The 17,453-nt window shown below is 37.0% G+C and overlaps 1 protein-coding gene across 1 annotated transcript; it reads left to right on the plus strand.

Annotated features, from left to right (window-relative positions):
- The first annotated feature begins 1,145 nt into the window (after positions 1–1,145).
- LOC149081417 (dnaJ homolog subfamily C member 9-like) lies at positions 1,146–16,216 on the plus strand. Its single transcript, XM_089238242.1, has 5 exons — positions 1,146–1,340; positions 3,228–3,380; positions 6,839–6,952; positions 13,763–13,974; positions 15,735–16,216. Exons 1-5 carry the CDS (start codon positions 1,250–1,252, stop codon positions 15,927–15,929), a joined length of 765 nt encoding a protein of 254 aa, XP_089094368.1. The 5' UTR covers positions 1,146–1,249; the 3' UTR covers positions 15,930–16,216.
- Positions 16,217–17,453: the final 1,237 nt, after the last annotated feature.

A 17,453-nucleotide genomic window follows, 5' to 3' on the forward strand; every position in this document is an offset into this window, starting at 1 on the left:
AAAATTCACCCTTTTGTCCCCCTTTTCAGGTTTCCGGAATTATTTTTATTTTCTTTCAAACATATATTTCTTCATTGATATGAGTGTTTTTGTGAAATAGACGTCGAAATTTCCAGAATTTTTCTGTTTCTGCCTTTTTTTAGCTGTTCTGCTTAGTTTGGTAAATTGTTGTTTTGGCTGGTTTTATTGATTGAAACAGTAGCGCTATCCAAGGCGACTGGATAAGGATTATATAGCTCTTATTCTAGGGGCTATAGCGCTATCTATTGGGATAAGTGACGTTACCAAAAGTGTGTGCGCAGACGTCCTTTTTTCTCGCTTTTGGATGTGGTAACCCTATGCGAAACAGAAGATTCGGGTGTGTTAGCTAATACAGTTCTTGCTGCCATCTATTCTCAAAATTAAAGGCGACTTTTGCAGGGATGATAAAGTTCAGGATGAAGAGAGCAGTTTTTTTTTCATTCGATTCAGTTCCTCCAAAAGCAAAGCCCACAATATGAACCGAATGATGAAAAGTTCAGTTCCTCCCCCCCCCCCCCCCGAGTTCATCAAGAACCAGGGCCGCAACTAGATGTTTAGTTACCCGGGGCAAGTGCGCCCCCTTGTAATGTTGAAGGAGAGGTTTGAGAATAAAATTTGCGCCCCCCCCCCCTCTGGTCCAGCGCCCGCGGCACGAGACCCGTCTGCTCCTCCCTAGTTGCGACCCTGTCAAGAACAATGAGATGGGAGAAGCAGACGACAGTTGATGGTACTGCCATCTGATCTCAAGGGGAGAGAAAATACGTGATCATATATCAAAAGAACAGGTCATTTTCATCAGTGTATAAATAGTGAGTTCAAGACTGAAAATTTTCAAACAGAAGGTTTTTTTACCAAATAAAGATTTTCATTGAAACGATGAGAGCCGAATACTATGGAAAACTGTCCCGTAAAAATTGGATGTATGGTCACAGTAGAGATTGCTCATGTGGTTTCAATCAATTCGATTTCAAAATAAAACTTAATCGTAATAAAATGTTCTGTATGCAAATTTTTGAAAAGAAATTCCTAATTTATATATATGATATCCCAATTATGTATTTATTGATATTAAATTATCATTAATTTGTTGGAGGAAGTTTTTTGTAAAAACTTTCCCACGTTGCTGCAGGTGCCGGAAAGTCGCGCGGGAAGCAGCTGTCTGGTGGATGAAAGTTTTGAAGGCGGAAATTGATTTGTGCGCTTTCTGTTGTTGCGTATAAAAAAAGATATGGGTTTTTTGGACGACTGTGAAACACATTATGGAAGTCGGGACTTGTATCACATACTGCGTATCGAAAAGAAAAGCAATGACAAAGAAGGCGAGTTTTTTCTCCCACATTTACTTATTAATATGTAACAGTTCCCCCTCCTCAACAGAGGTGTGCCTGGGGGAAAGAGGGCTACACACCGCCGCTAAAGCCAAGTTTTCCTAGGAATAAGTTTTTTGCGCAGCGTGAACCGAATTAGACCACTTCGCGTCGGCAGAAATGTGCTACATAATCACGCTACGCGTTTGTGTTTTCCTAGCGGGGCGCATCAGATCAGGACGGCTATATTATAGTATATGGCATTGGCATCAGCTACTCTGTCGTCTGCATGCTCCGGTTTGAAGGGAAAGCAAACACACAAGAAGTGAAGAGAACATCGTCCAAACGCGCGGCGCACAACGCATTTGACTCCTGCAGAAGCAGTCGGCCAATCACGCCCGACGTAAAGCGCTGTCGTGAGGCGTATTGCGCTCTGTAGGAAAACAGTCGTGCTGCTTTCCTACATTTGAATATGTTTACATTGAATGAACGCAGGTGTCGAGGAGATGTGATCGAAGTGTTCGAAATTTTCAATGGGATGGACCATGAACTTTTAGTACACCGCCAATCGACTGCTTTTACAAGGGGACATCAGTATCGATTGGTGAGGAACAATGCAAGGTTATGGTGTCGCGGGGAATTTTTCTCTAATAGGGTTGTTAATAAATGGAATAGCTTACCCCCGGAAGTAGTAAATTGTAACACAATTGACACGTTTAAAAAGAAATACGATAAACATGTTGGGGTAAATCAAGAAGCTATCCATACTTAGAATAAGACAACCATAAGTATTCTTTATGGGCATTGTATAGTATTTTATAATGTGATATATTGATTAAAATTTTTGTTATTCGCATTTTTAATTGGGTTGCTGTATTTTTGAAATATATGAAATCCATATTTTTATGGGCATCTTTTTCTCAGCCACCTCGTTGGGCATTTGCCTGTTGTGGCGTTGCATTTGTATTTTCTTATTGGTGAGTGGACAGCGTGTCGCGCTGGGTGAATCATGTTGCGTACTGCACGGGAAAACCTGCTCCTAGGAAAACCCAGCTTTAGACATTGGCGGAGATAGACATGAAAGGCCGGGGTGGGGTCATGATGATGGCTATTTATATATATGCATCCTCATTGATGCTTGAGGGAATGTTATGTTTAATATTACTTTTTTAAGACAGTGGCAGAGATAGACATGAAAAGCCTATTTATATATGGGCCTGCTCGTTAGCACTCAACGTTCCAATTAAACACCTTGGAGGAATTGCGCTCGTATGTTAGATTTGCACGGGGGGGGGGTGCTCTTTTGATGATGAGTACAGGCAGTGCTCGCAACTGGGAAAAGGTGTGTAAGACCTCTGCTCTAAGGTGATCAAGAAATATATGAATATTGGAAGAAAATACCTTCAAATGCCAGTTCAATAAATATTTACCATTGAAATTTCTACTTCTTTAACGTTAGTAACAGGATGTTGCTAATAGAGATTCCTTGTAATCCACAACATGTCCCCCATTTCCTCGAAGGTAAATCCTAGATTTTTTATTTGTTGTAGACAGAGGCATATTTGTATAGTTCAGTGGGCGAAATGAGTGGTCAAAATTAGAATAGAATAAGAGAAGGGTGGAAAAATTTATATAACTCAGGCAGTAAAACCACCTCTGTCTAGAAATTGTCATTGAGCAATCAAAAAAGTGACCTAGAGTTGGTCGGATAATAACAAAGTTTGCATGTAATGAACAAATTTACTGGGGGGGGGGGGGTTCTCCATTGTAAACAGGTCAGATTGTATCAATATGTTCCAATAGCTGAATGGATGTTTTGTTTAATTATTTTTGATGCATTGCAGTTGAAAGCTTTCGTTGGTAAATCTGATTTAAAATAAGACTTTATTAATATTTTAGTCAAGAAAGCATACAGAAAGATGTCCTTGCTTGTTCACCCAGATCGTGTAGGAGAGAACGAGAAAGAAGCAGCTACAAGGAAGTTCCAAGTGCTAGGAAAAATTTACGTGATTCTGTCAGATAAAGACAAGAAAGCCATCTATGATGAGACGGGTATAAACTTTTGTTTTAACTTTTTTTATCTATTATTGTGTTCCTTGGGCCGACACACAATCACTGCCTTAAACCATACATCCTTGTCCTCGGAGTCATCTGATGTGCCCTGTGACCTCAAATCTAATTTTGTAAAAGTGTGGCACATTCCCAGATTCTTGAATGATCCGCAATATATTTACAGATCACTTGAGTGGCTTACAGCACAGTTCCAGGTCACTAAAGTGACCCTCTGTGCAGTTCCACATCCCTCGAGTGCTCTGTGGCACATTCCTAGATCCTTCAGTAACCTGCCATACTTTTTTTAAGATTAATGCAGCACAGTTACAGAGTATTTCAGGGACGCAGGGCACAGTTCCAGATCACTTGAGTGACCTGCTACATATTTACAGATCACAAATAATCCATGATACACTGTTCCTGATCATTTAATTAAGTGGTCAGTGACACATTTTCAAATCAATGAAGTGGTACATGCTCTGCTAAAAGTTGAACACCCTTGCCCTAAATGGCCCTTATATCACTGTTATGCCGGTCATCCACTGGCAATGACTTGAAGCAATAAACAAGTCGTGCATATTTGCAAGACTGATTCCATTGCACAGAAAGTACGAGAACCATTGCAAACTATCATGAGTGAGCAACATCAACAGACAAGCAAGGAATCGTGATTGAGCTTTCTATACTTTGTATTATATGCACATTTGCAGTACCATTGTTTACTTTCTTCACACCATCACTCTGGTTTTTTCCTTCTGTCTCACTCTCTGTGCAGACGAATTTCCCTCCATTCTTTTCTCACATTAGCATGAAAACTGAAAATTTGATAACTACCATTCATGGATTGTGATGGTTAGTAGTGTGATTGATTTATATTATGTTATTGATTAAACGATATTTATTTACTCACAGTACAAACATCTTCAAGTTTGTATCAGATCTCTCATTTACTAAGTATGGACTTAGTAAATTAAGATGCTCTTAAAAAATTCGAGTTTTCAATATTTCATCCAGGTTACTAACAAGCACGTTCATCTGCACGGACTGCAGTAGCATGTCACTTGCAGTGGACGACATTCAACACCCTTTGTCGTCTGACTCAATGTCGATTGTTGTCAGTTGTGTAGCCTGATTCGTGTTATAGCTTCCAGTGGACAACCGGTCTTGAACTTGCATCTTTTGCATCCTATTACTTAATGGCTTTGCTCATTTCCATTACTGTACCGCTAAGTATTATTTAGGTATGTTTGGAAACCAGGGCTTGAAAAATCGAAAAGGAGCTTAAGCGCCAGTCAAATTTCTTTGAAGCCAAGCGTGGGTTTTTTTTCCCCGAAGATAAAAACAGCCTTAAATAATGTTTATTCCACTTTTCTAAGTCTTAATTACACCTTTTGATGTTGGAAGTGACATTATTATCAAATCAGAAAATTTTGTGCCGTCCTTAGGACTTTTAAGGTTCCAGTACCATTCTCTAGTCTTTCATGGAGACCTGACACCTGGAATTAGGTGGTATCCTTATGGTATATCGAGTAATACAGAGTGCAAGAATGTTAACTAAGGTTTTCTGAGTTTGTAAGAATTTGAATTTAAGTTGGTTGGCAGGTTTTCGATGCATGACAGTTTAAACCACGGTTCAAACTGTCATGTCCAAAATCTCAAATATTTCTGTTCAATATAAAAATTCCCGTTGAAAATACATCGATTGCATGTAATGTTTAAAGTCACTATATTATACAAAGAATAAATACTTAATATGATTGTAAAATAATTTTCTGCTCTCTACAGAATTATTTTGGACAATATATGTATATTTTTTCATGTAAAATATACAATTTTAATAGAGCATAACATAAAAGCTGAAGGAAAAACTATGGAACTATTTGATGTGCTTCAATTCAAGATCATTCTTGGCCTTCCAAAATTTCTTCAACTGCTTATACGTATATTATATATGTGCATTGATATAAACCATCTTCTGTACTCTTTTCATTACCGATAGGCATTTAAAAAGTTTTTTTACACCCATGTATGTAATGTTGATTTCTGTCATTAAATTTTCTAAGTGATCACCAATACTTAAAATGATATCCTTATTGTGCATAACATTAGAATATAGCTAGCAATAAAAATACTAAATTGGACTAAAATTTCCTTTAATTTAGCAGTGCTGATTGCATATGATGCTTAAGAAAATCTCCTATAACTTATTCTAAGTGTAAACCCTCCACACACATTTTGAATAAACAGCTCTATTTTGCTTAGTAAATTGAACACAGGTAATCAGTAGTTTAAATAACATTAGCCGTTTAGATAAAATGGACCATAAACTTATATATCTGGTCTACACTTTCGCTGTCAAAAAATTAAAATTGCAAATTATAATTAATATTTAGTTTTAATTGTAATAAATTAGTGTTAAAACATAAAATTCAATACACAAAAAAGTAAGTTCATCATGCCGTCAACCTATTGTGTTCAAAATAATATCTAAAAGCATTCATTTTGGTTTTTGGCGGTTTTCGACAGTTTTTAACAGTTTAAACCAGTTTTTGATGTCAAAAACCCAACCTTGTTTGCTGAGAATGCAGCTTAAAACAATCAAGAATCATTGTTATAGAGAGATTTATGGTAGTGTTAAGAGGGGTTCCCAAATTATATCTGCAGCAACTCCAAACAAATTATTATAAAATACTTGTGGAGCAGACCTTGGTATCTAGGCATGCCATGGTGACTGAGAAATTTGTATTAAATTTTACGAATATTTTGGTGCCTAAAACTTTCTAAATTGGAGCCCGAGACATGGGTTCATGGTCCCCACATCCTGTAGCGGGGCCCTAGTCTGGAATCTTTTGCGGGTCCCTCAGTCAGACTTTTAACGGAGCCCTTCTGTAGTTAATTTATAGCGTGAAAAAGTAAAAAAATGATGATAACCGCCCCAGGGCTAGAGCCCTGTCAGCCCCCCCCCCCCATGTGGGGGCCATGCATGGGTTTTCACATTTTTTGGCTACCAAAGCTTCCTTGCTCTAGAAATCATCTATCTATGGCTTACCATCCCTGTACTATGTATGCACAAATATGAGTGTTAACACTCCCAATATTTAACACCCTATCTCCATAATGCTTGTTAATATTCTGTTTTGAAGGTTCCCCCCCCCCCCCCAATAATATTTCAAATAACTTGTAGCAAAATGCAAACCGATGAATTATTCAGGGCCGTCATTTCAGCTTTTTCCGGGGGGGGGGGGCAAAGCACATGTACTCAATGTATGTAATGTGTAATATATATATATATATATATATAATCATTTTTAGTGTATCTTCAAAAGCCAGGGAGGGCAACGCTCCCCCCCCCCCTCCCAAATGATGGGCCTGGAACTATTTCAATGGAAGTGTGTAATGCTTGATTGTGTTACTAATTGGAATGTAATATACAGATTCGTGTTTTGTGTATTTTTCAGGCGAAGTGGATGAAGATGACGAAACATTCGACAAAGATTGGTTGGACTATTGGCGGCTGCTATTCCCAAGAATAACGAAGAAAGACATAGACAAATGTCTAGCTGATTACAAAGGTCTGCAGTAAATAAATAGTTTATATATATGTGTATAGTTACACACTCCACAATTGTTAGAAATCGTTATAACTCCCTTCATTCCATCTAAAATAAATGTTATATTGGATGGTTGTTATATCGAAAGAAAAACATAGTATAATTGTATCGTACTGGTAATTGTAATGGAATGGTCGCCGTAACATGGGATTGTTATGGCAAGTGTCGACTGTATGTACAGTATAAGTCCATTATAACAGCGATTCGCAATCAGAGAGAAGATTGTCGCTATTACTGATTTCTTGTTATAAACAAGTTTTAGTTTTTGGACCGTAGAAACATATAAATGGGGAAAAACAAATTAGTAATTAAATTTTTTAGTAAATAATTTACTTTTATTTTAAGCACCCTCCACTCCCAGAATTAAATCACAAATGACAATTTCCTGCATAACGCTCAATCTGAGCACCCACAAGTCTGGAACACTTCAGACACCTATGCTTTTGCTGAAATAGAGTTAATCGCATATGCATACACAATGTTGATTGTATTACAAAAAAAAAAGTTGATGTGTGATGGAAGCCCAAATTTTTTTGCAGTTTCACTTTTTGTTTAATTTTTTTCAAAGTGTTGTTTTGATTATTAAGCTTTTCCTTTCATGCTAAAAAAAAAAGTAAAAAATCAGAGACCATTTTGACTCGTGCGATTTCGGCATAAAAACACCACAAGATGTGGGAACAAAAAACAACTTAGGACAGAGAAAATAATAAAGACCTGTTTCCCCAGTGTCCAGTTTTGAAAAATTCCAAGAAAGGGGAGGCATAGACAGTGTTGTTTGGTTTAAACCATGGTTTTTTTCAAAAAATCAAATAAAAGTTGCCTCAATATAATTTTTTTCCTTGAAAAATATCATATTGGTTCATTATTAGCCAAAATGTTTCATTTTTACCACATTTTATATCTTTGGGGTGCATTCTGACGGTATATCTTTAAATGACATAAGATTTTATAAGTGGTTTTTTCAAAAAGTCTCATAAAAGTGGCCAGAATATATATATATTTTTGATATGAAGTATCTTAGTTATTTAAAGTTATATAAAAAAGCCAAAATTTCTCATTCTTACAACATTTTCTAACCTTTGGCTACATTCTGATGCTCTATCTTTAGCAAATTCATGAATAAGATTGCCTCACACATCGAAATGTAGTGGTGTATTATCTCACAGGGTTTCTTTTTCCCTTCACAAAGAAGCAGCAACAGTACTGACACCATCATGCTAGGGGCAGGTGGTCCTATAATCCAATAAAGACACCAGCTGTCCTTAAAGGACAAAGACCAGTGTACTAGTAGTTACATTACCTCACATACATTTTCATTTTCTTTCCCATAAGAAGTAGCACATCTCCTACTGTATATCTCCCAGTCTTAATATTCAATAGTTGTTCCTTTTATACTTTCACACTGTTAAGCCCAATTAATCAAGGTTCTACTGTATAGTAGTAACAGATTTATGAAAAATAATCAGCTATATACAGGGTGATTATAATTTAAGTTTTGATTCCAAAACTATACAATAAGTACTGATCAGAATGACTTGAAAATTTGCATGGATACTCCTGAAGCAATGGAAGTTTCTTTTGCAAAAGGAAAAATAGTGCAAAATGTGCAAGTAGATGATGCTGTACTTGGCCAGCAGTAAAATGTATTTTGTGCAACCACATCATTTCAGCTCTTCCACAGCATCAGTGTGTGGATAGAACTTCTATCAAGATGCACATTGCAATACCAGCAAAGCAGCTGCTGAAGACCCATTTTGACAGGATGCACCTTAACCCTTGCAACTTCTGGCTGTGGGTGTAACTCAAAATGTTATAAACAGTGGTCAGGTTGCAAACTTCGGTGAATTGTAATCTCCAGCACATTTTCTATATGTTAGAAGTTCCTCAGGAATATTAATTGGGGGGGGGGGAGACGTTTGGTTTAATAAAGCTGAATTGCAAGCACATCCACATCATGACCATGGCATACTCCAATTCTGTTGTTGAACAACAATTTTTGTGCTTTCAACCTCAGGTTGGACAACATATTTAACATTTCTTAAGTAAATTGTAGTTATTTGTTGAATTACTTCGTTTTTTGTGATGTTTCCATGAATTATGAAATCGTGCAATGCTATAATTAAGTTATCATTTTGCCATGACTGGCTATCATTTCCATACTGTGAGCAAATTTCCCACATGTTGGATGATGTCATTAATTTTTAAGTATTTTTTCCCCTTTACCAAATAAAATTGAATTTTTTCAGGAATATTCATGTCAATCTTCAAGTCATTCTGACAATCGTTCTTTTTTTACAGTGTTTTGAAATCAGAACCTTAGTTATAATCACCCTGTATATCGTAAATCATTGCTAATTAATCTGCATTATTTATGCTTCATTAAATACATTATATTCACCTAATTTTTATTACTTTTTGCAAAATAGCTTCCTAATTAAGTATACTGAAAGTAACTGGAGAAAAACCTTTATATACTATATGATTAATAATAACATTGAAAGAATTTTCAAACACACAGATTGAGTTAAGCAAAAAATAATTAAATTGCAAAAGTTGGTTTTTGTTAAAATGTAAGAAATATTTATTGATTAATTAGTATGGGAATAGTGTTAATTACATTAATAACCATTTTATTTTAGTTAATTATTATAATGCACCACCTACCACACATACACACCTACAGATAAGATTTTGTTTTTCCCATCTCCTATATAAATAACAAGATAAAATACAGCATGTGGTCGTCTTATATTATCTATTGGGAGGTACTGACGTGCTCCGTTTGTAAACATCTATGAGTAGGGGGAAAAACTTCTATAAAAATATCATTCTATCTGGTACATTTTATGTGTAATTCTTAAAGGAGAAAAGAAAACATTCACACACACACACAAGAATTTCCGATGGCGTTATAGCAAATGTGTTCTGATTTGCATTCATAAATAACTATGCTCTATAAGCTAATATTTTTTATCTTCAATATTAGCTTTTGGCAATCACTTGCAAATTTCTCATAATAGCGAGGTTTTCGTTATAAGCTGTACTCTTTATAACACTTTTACTATGTACAGAAATTGCTATAAATTTCTGAAAAATTATGATATTCAGAGACTTCAAATGATTCTCTGATAAACAGGAGTTCAGGTTGGACAATGCAAAGCAGGACAATGTCAGTAGGCACTGAGAAAAAAAATGGCTAAGTTTGTGTGGGTGTTTTGATTCCCTGTGATAGGCCAGGGCTTTATCATTCTGCAGGCTAAATATGTGATATTTGCTATTGCTCGCGAGCCAGAAACATGTATATATAGTGACCATATGATCTGTACAAATACAAATACAATGCCACAACAGGCAAATTGCCTAACGAGGTGGCTGACTTAAGAACATCATGGATCCCCGAGCCATTTTTTTTTTTGAGGCCCTACCTACTACTGCTACACCACAACCCCCCAACCCCATACCCCTGCGGAACCCCCAACGAATCGGTACATGCGGGAATGTGCGTGTACGTGTAGTGAAACCTAAAGTGAAGTTTTTTGTTTCTCTGTAATGCTTGTTATGTGTAGTGCTGCCATCTGCCACCAGTTTTTCTAACTATGAGTGAAGTGTTATGATTGAATGATTTATCGTTGTAGGACTGTTGCTCTCTGTGGCGAGACTTTTTAACGGGGAGATCGGCTCGCATTTGCGCCTTGAAGTTGGTAACCACAGAAAACCAACTTCAGCCGACCACCACTGTGGGGGTTCGAACCCTGATCCTCGCATCGCGAGTCCGTCACTATAACCACTCGACCACAACAGCGGCATGTATTTTATGGGACGTTCCCATAATTTCGGCTATCTTAACTTTTCTGTAGAGTGTGGCATATTTTCAGTGAAGCTAACCAGAATTTTTATTGTCCAAAATCAGATTACATTTTAATTGCAATTTTCTCGCAATAGCTTTCTATTTCCTGTCATTGTTTGTCATGCTTTTAACAATATTTATGCAATTGCTGTCGATGCTGCTTATAAATCCTTCCCATATTTTTGTGGTTGTGTTAGGGATAATTATGTATGTTTTCATAGCTGCCAAATCTCCTGGTTTTTCTGGGAGGCTCCCACATTTCTACTCCATCTCGCAACAAATTCTTATATCTCCCGAATTTATATAGTGATTGTAAAAAATCCCTTCTTTTGAGGGGGAAAAAATATTCCAAACAAATTTATCCAGGAAAAAAAGACTATTGCTTTTGTTTTTAATTCCCAAAATGATACTAATTTAATGTAATTTGTCAACAGCTAATATCAATTCAGCATTTCAACTTTCGAAACTTACTTTGATAATATGTCCCGTTAAGCCTGTATGCCCGTTTTGGGTCTGATGGCAATTTTTTTTTGTTGCCGCAATTTGATACGAGAGTAGTAATAACAGGTAATTTAACCTGCTTAGCAGTGGTTTGCTATATGGCGCTGGCTTGCAAGATGTCATCTTTTTGGAAAGAAAAAGTCCCTATGATTTTTTACTTTAAACAATGAAAAATCCCTAAATTGTTTTTCAAAAATGTTTTTCGTATTTGTTTTTGGAATTTGTATCGGTGTGATAACCTCCTTAATTCTCATTCTCCAAAGTTGGTAGCTATGGTGTTGTGGTGTATTTGGATTAGGGAAGACAGAATTAAGACAAATTATATGGACAAGGTGAGGAAGACTCAAGACAGCGCCTGTGTCGTGCCTGTCAATGTTCTGTGCCAAACATTTTGCTACACTAAATGTAAATAAATGTTATGTTGCTACCCACTGAGAACTTAATTTTTAAAAATAATAGCAAACTGTGAACAATCAGTATTGAGCTTTCATCAATATACAATTGATATATCATATTTGATCATCTTGGAGATACTTTTTTTTACTGGGACACCTTTTATGGCCTGAGTTCAAGTCCCGAATCGTCCCAGTTGTGGTTGGCTGAAGTTGATTTTCTGGGGTTTCCAACTTCGAAGCATGAATGCAGACTGATCTCCTTGTTGTAAAGTCTCGCCACAGAGAGCATTAGGCCTAAAACAGTACAATTATGCAATCATTATACTTCAATTGCTGTTCAAAAATTTCAGATGACAGTACTATAACCGTCGCCATAGTGATGGTGGACTGAAGTTAGTTTTTTATGGTTCCCAACTTTGAGATGCAAATGCGAGCCTATCTCCCCATTAAAGTCTCGCCACAGAGAGCAATAGGCCTACAACAATACAATTATTCAATCATTACACTTCACTCATTGTTGGAAAACTTGATGGCAGATGGAAGCACTACACACAATAAGCATTACACAGAAACAAACTTCACGTCAGGTTCACTACACATATACACACACGAGGTGCATGTCTGGTTCAGTACTATAACAAGCATTACGCAGTAACAAACTTCATGTTAGGTTCACAGCACATACATTTACCAGCATGGCACAGGTCTTGTTTGAAAACCTGCTTGTATATCTCTTCATTGAGACAGAGCGATAGACGATCTGGTGAGGAGGATGAAACCATTTATTTGGCAGGCCGGAGGTTATGCACCCCTGCATACCGCTTGGGATGTTAGATTTCTAATGAGACGAACTGAAGCTAGGTATCACTTTTAGAAGTTCCTAATTTAGAATATTTAGAGGTTCCGCAGAGGAATATGGATGGGGTGTATGTATGGTTTAGTAGTATCAGCTAAGTATCATCAATTTTTCACCATGTATTTCCTGTGTTCAGTAGTACTACCAAACTGTGTTTTACTTTCTACTAGGCTGGTTACAAGGACTTAAAACTTAGACATCTAGTCACCTTACCTACACCAAATTTTCAATTCCTCTGCCATCAATCAAACGTCTGTTGGTGATCAAATTATGACACTATTACACACTTGTTTCATTGTTTGTGCTGATGGATAGATGAAGTTCCTCCCTTGGATCATCTCCAAGAGATTCACAGTCTGATTTCCAGTCCATGTCTCTAACTCAAGAAAGATTCTTATATCTCATGTGAATTTTGACCATTGATTGCGGAAAGTCCCTTCTTTAATTTGAGCGCGGGGCAAACATTCCAAAAGAATTCATCGGGGGGGGGGGGGAGAATTGTTCATTGTTTGTGTTTTCCTATTTCTCCCCCCCCCCCCTTCAGAATGACATCACATTCGCGATTTGAAATGTTGCCATCATGAAGAAATGAAAAAATTTTATCGGGTAAATACAAAAATTTGCCCAATAGCTAGCATCAGTTTGGCATCTCGACATTTGAGCCAGCGAGATAACGTGTACCTGAGATTATTATTTATCCCATTAAGTCTGTATATCCTGTTTTTTGGGCCCAACTGTAATTTAAAAAAAAAATTTTTTTTTGCTAAGTTATGAGCAGCTTTGAGCCATGCGGCCACATGAGATGCCATTCTAATAGAAACACCAAATCTCTGACTTGAAAATCAAAAAAAAAAAACCTGTCAACCAAAAGACGTGCACAATAGGTTGCCAAAAATAGGCAAACATTTTTTTCTGAGTCACCCCTAGGAGGGTTTATTGGATAAGAGGGGAGCCACGAAAAGTGATTATGGTTCTGGGGGTGATGTCATGAGCTAAAAAAGTCAAAAACACAGGGTTAAACTCTGATTTTTTTGTAAACGGATGTACAAGTTATTTTTCGACAGTTTAGTTTATTTCATGGCAGTTGCGTTTCATAAAGCCTGTCTTGGCTGTTCTGTAAGTATCGCGGTCGAAACAGGCGTTCATATATATATATTTTTTGTGTGCTACAGGATCAAATGATGAAAAAGAAGATCTCAAGAAATGGTACCTGAAGTTCAAAGGAGATATGAACTCGATTTCAGAATGTTTGATCGGTTATGAATTCACTGAGGAAGAACGATATTCCGAGTTGATAAACGAAATGATCGATGAGGATGAAATACCAGCTTTCAAGATTTTCACTGAGGAAAGTGCAGCTAAGAAGAAGGCTAGGCGAAAGAGGGTATGAATGTGTATTTATTAGTTACTCTTTTTATGATTCATATGTTGCTATTAGTGGATTTTTCTGATCCATCGCTGGCCTAAATCCTGATTGTGTAGTAATATTTGCAGGTTTTGATGCTTCATAGAAACAGTCATTAGACTCTAACGTTGAGAGAGAATTTTATCAAGCGGGGAAGTTACAGTGTACTTTGCTTATTAGAATCATTGGTAGTTTTCTTTTTTGCATAGTAAATTAAGACCACATGTATAAGGGTACTATGTATGAGTAAAACCGCGTAGGCGCTGGAACTGGGGGAAATTTGAGGTGTTTGAATGCGCACCACAGATAATTTTTAAGAAATTCATCCATTTAAATTTTTAAGAGTTGCATTAAAAAGAAAGGGTGACCGCATCAGACGAGGTTCCTGTTGAAACTGTGAAATACAGTATCAACAACTGAAATGGTTCTTTGTTTGCAAATGAATGAAATTCTGACTATATAAAATGCGTTCAAAGTCATGAAGGTACATAATTATTATGCAGATACACAATTAAAATTACAAAAGAAATATTATACAAAGTTTATATAAACTACATTTACACATTGGCATATGCAAAGGGGGAAGGGTTTGGAGGAAAAAATGTAATAACCCCCGAGAAGAAGAAAAATTGAAACTCCTCCCCCCTTGAGAAAATTCTGCTTACCCCTATATGCATTAACATCTGCAGCGTATTTGGAACAAAAATCGCAACTATCGTGTCTGTACAGAGGTATTAGTCCACTAGAATGAATAATAAAAATGGTAAAAATTGCGACCGTATTTGATGGTGACTGTTAGCAGGGGGGTTCGAAATGCCTTATTTAAATAGGCTTTTTGCTTCAATATTTTTGTTCGTCTGTAAAACAGGGTGACCGCATCTGGGGGGGGGAGTGACCATTAAGAGAGGTTTTACTGTACTATCATTCAATACATTTTCAATTGAGGGTTTTTGATTTTTGTGAAAGTATAGTTATTCTATATTAAAGAATTGGATAATTCTAACTTTTTTGCTGTTTCCTTGAGCTTTGAATTAATCAAGTTTGACTGTATTTTTGAATGTGTTTCATAATGAAATTTTTGAAACTATCCACATTTGTTTGTACTTTCGAATTGAGAGTGGTTGTGGTGTCATCAACATGTCCGCAGGTGGTTCAGAATGTGTATCTTGCTCATTATTATGGTACAGAATGGGCAGTTTGATACTCAAACTCAGGGCCACCCTTACCATGCTTGCTCTTCTGAAAAAAAAAAAAAATTTAGACTTCTCTTACATCTCGTCTTGTGGAAGAGTTACGAGTTAACCTCTGCATAATGTCAAGAAAATAGCTTTCTTTGATGTTTTGGGCTGAAGGAACACACCCCTCCCCATCTCACTCTTACTGATCTGGCATTATATTTGCTAGCTCTGAAATCATTAAAGAAGAGTTGCCTGTTGCCTCTATGATGAGCCCACAGGCAACGTGTTTTGTTTTTTAGGTCCCCTCACCTGGCTAAAGACATTTGTTATCTGGGCGTAGACTGGAGAATAAGGTCAGTTTTATTTTTTTTGTGCATGGGCTGACGATCCAGCATAGCAGTTATGTCAGACTCTGGATCATTTGCTTGGCCTGGGGGAACATTACTTTTAGTTAGTCTGTAACATGATTGGGTCTTAATGTAGTGTGTAAACTGTATATAACCTACTTTAACCAAATATTGCGCATACTTTTTTTTTCAATAACGTTGTTTTTTTACGCAGTATGAGAAAGAAGCCAAAGAGGCAGAGAACGAAGGTGCAGATGCTGCCGATGATGATATGTCTTCCCTCATCGGGGCAATACAAAAAAGGACTGGGCAAAGATTTAACGATATGATAAGCCACCTTGAAAACAAATATGCCAAAACAGATTCGACCAAAACGAAGAGTGGAAAAAAAAAATCAGCGAAAAAATGATCCGATGTGATGTTTATGTGTTATATATAGCCTGGTTTTTTTTCCATATTGATATTTCCTTGTTTGTAAAGTATTTGTTTTTATTTCCATAGACTAATGAATGCCGTGGTTTTACTTTCTGCTGTATGTGTTTAGTGGTTTTTTAGTAATGCAGTGTACTGTGTGTTTAACTGGAAAAACCTTGTCGCTCACCTCTGTTTATCTTTTAGAGAATTTGTTGGATTTTCAACTATTTTGATTGTATCAGGGCACTGCTATCGTCAGAATAAATTTGGTTTCCTTAGCTAGTCCTGATAAGTTCATTTAGTTATTTACGAAAAAGAATAATACAGATATTTTTACATTGTTATCAGCAGGGCTGGACAAATCACAAGAAAATCTGAGTGCCAAAAAAAAATTTTCCTTAAAAAAAAGGTCTAAAATAATGCTGCTTTTCCAGGGCTTAATGACCCTCTCTCATGTTGGTAGATATGCCGCCATAAATTCCTTACATTTCATGCTGCTCTCAGCCTGTAATTTAGAAACTACACAAAAAAGTTTGGGCATCAATAACAATTTTTTAGTTTACATGGTGACCTGACGCCCAGAATTTGTCCAGCCCTGGTTATCAGTGCTTACATCTATGCGAATGCTGCGTGAAAACTGTCTTTTACCCTTTCATGATGGGCATGGAATAGCTAGGTTTATAGCTGAGGGCAATACTCGCATAATCGGTAATTTTAAAATATATTAAAAACCAGCTGTACATACACATGCATTTGATCTATTTTTATTCATCTTAAATTACCTTACGGACACGTAAAAAAAATTTAATTCAGAAATGGTGCTGCTCTATTGGTCGGTTTTGTATTTGAAAATTTTCTATAGAAAATTAAGCTGGGTTTGTTACAGCCCTCACATTGATGGATTAAAAGGGATGAGTGTTGACCACTCCCAACAAGAACAAAAAATATATATATTCTCTGGGAGGGGGGGTATGTAATACTTCCCACAAAATCACAATCCATCATCAGGGACACTAGGCAGGCCTTCAAGCCAGACTTTTCATGGGGGTCCCTTCTGTAGTAAATTTATAGCATGGAAAACACATTATGGTAATTGCCCTGCCAGTCCCACCCTTGCAGGGGGCAGCGACTTGTTGAACATAGATCAGGTCCTTATTCCTCCATGAGAAAGGACCCTGGACAAATGCCCCCACTAACATTTAAACAACATATATTCACCAACTGGCCTTAGTTGCAACCCCACCTGTTGCAAAAGTTAGCCCCTAACCATAGGCAGACACACAGGAAGTGTCCCCACCCCCTGAAAAAAGAAATACGAAGTAAGTACACATTTTTGTGATTGGGGGGGGGGGGGTCCATTCACATGGCGCAGTGCCCCAATTGCCCCTGTCGTCTAGTTATGGCCTGGTCAAGAATGTGGGAGACATGCAACAAGTAACATGAGGGACATGCTTTCTGTGCTTAGCTACTTCTCATTGATTTAACATTGCATACACGAGGGAAAAAAATCGTCATAAAT

The sequence above is a fragment of the Pholcus phalangioides genome, unplaced genomic scaffold (genome assembly GCF_987345545.1).
Source record: "Pholcus phalangioides strain wild (caught in Gottingen) unplaced genomic scaffold, Ppha-v1.0 ptg000010l_1, whole genome shotgun sequence".
Taxonomy (NCBI): domain Eukaryota; kingdom Metazoa; phylum Arthropoda; class Arachnida; order Araneae; family Pholcidae; genus Pholcus; species Pholcus phalangioides.

What these genes read in the sequence shown, in the direction of transcription:
- LOC149081417 (XM_089238242.1), top strand. Translation starts at nt 1,250, where the DNA reads ATGGGTTTTTTGGACGACTGTGAAACACATTATGGAAGTCGGGACTTG. An exon ending in GAAAAGCAATGACAAAGAAG is followed by an intron (nt 1,341 to 3,227) that starts GCGAGTTTTTTC and finishes TTAATATTTTAG; the next exon opens with TCAAGAAAGCATACAGAAAG. An exon ending in ATGTCTAGCTGATTACAAAG is followed by an intron (nt 6,953 to 13,762) that starts GTCTGCAGTAAA and finishes TGTGTGCTACAG; the next exon opens with GATCAAATGATGAAAAAGAA.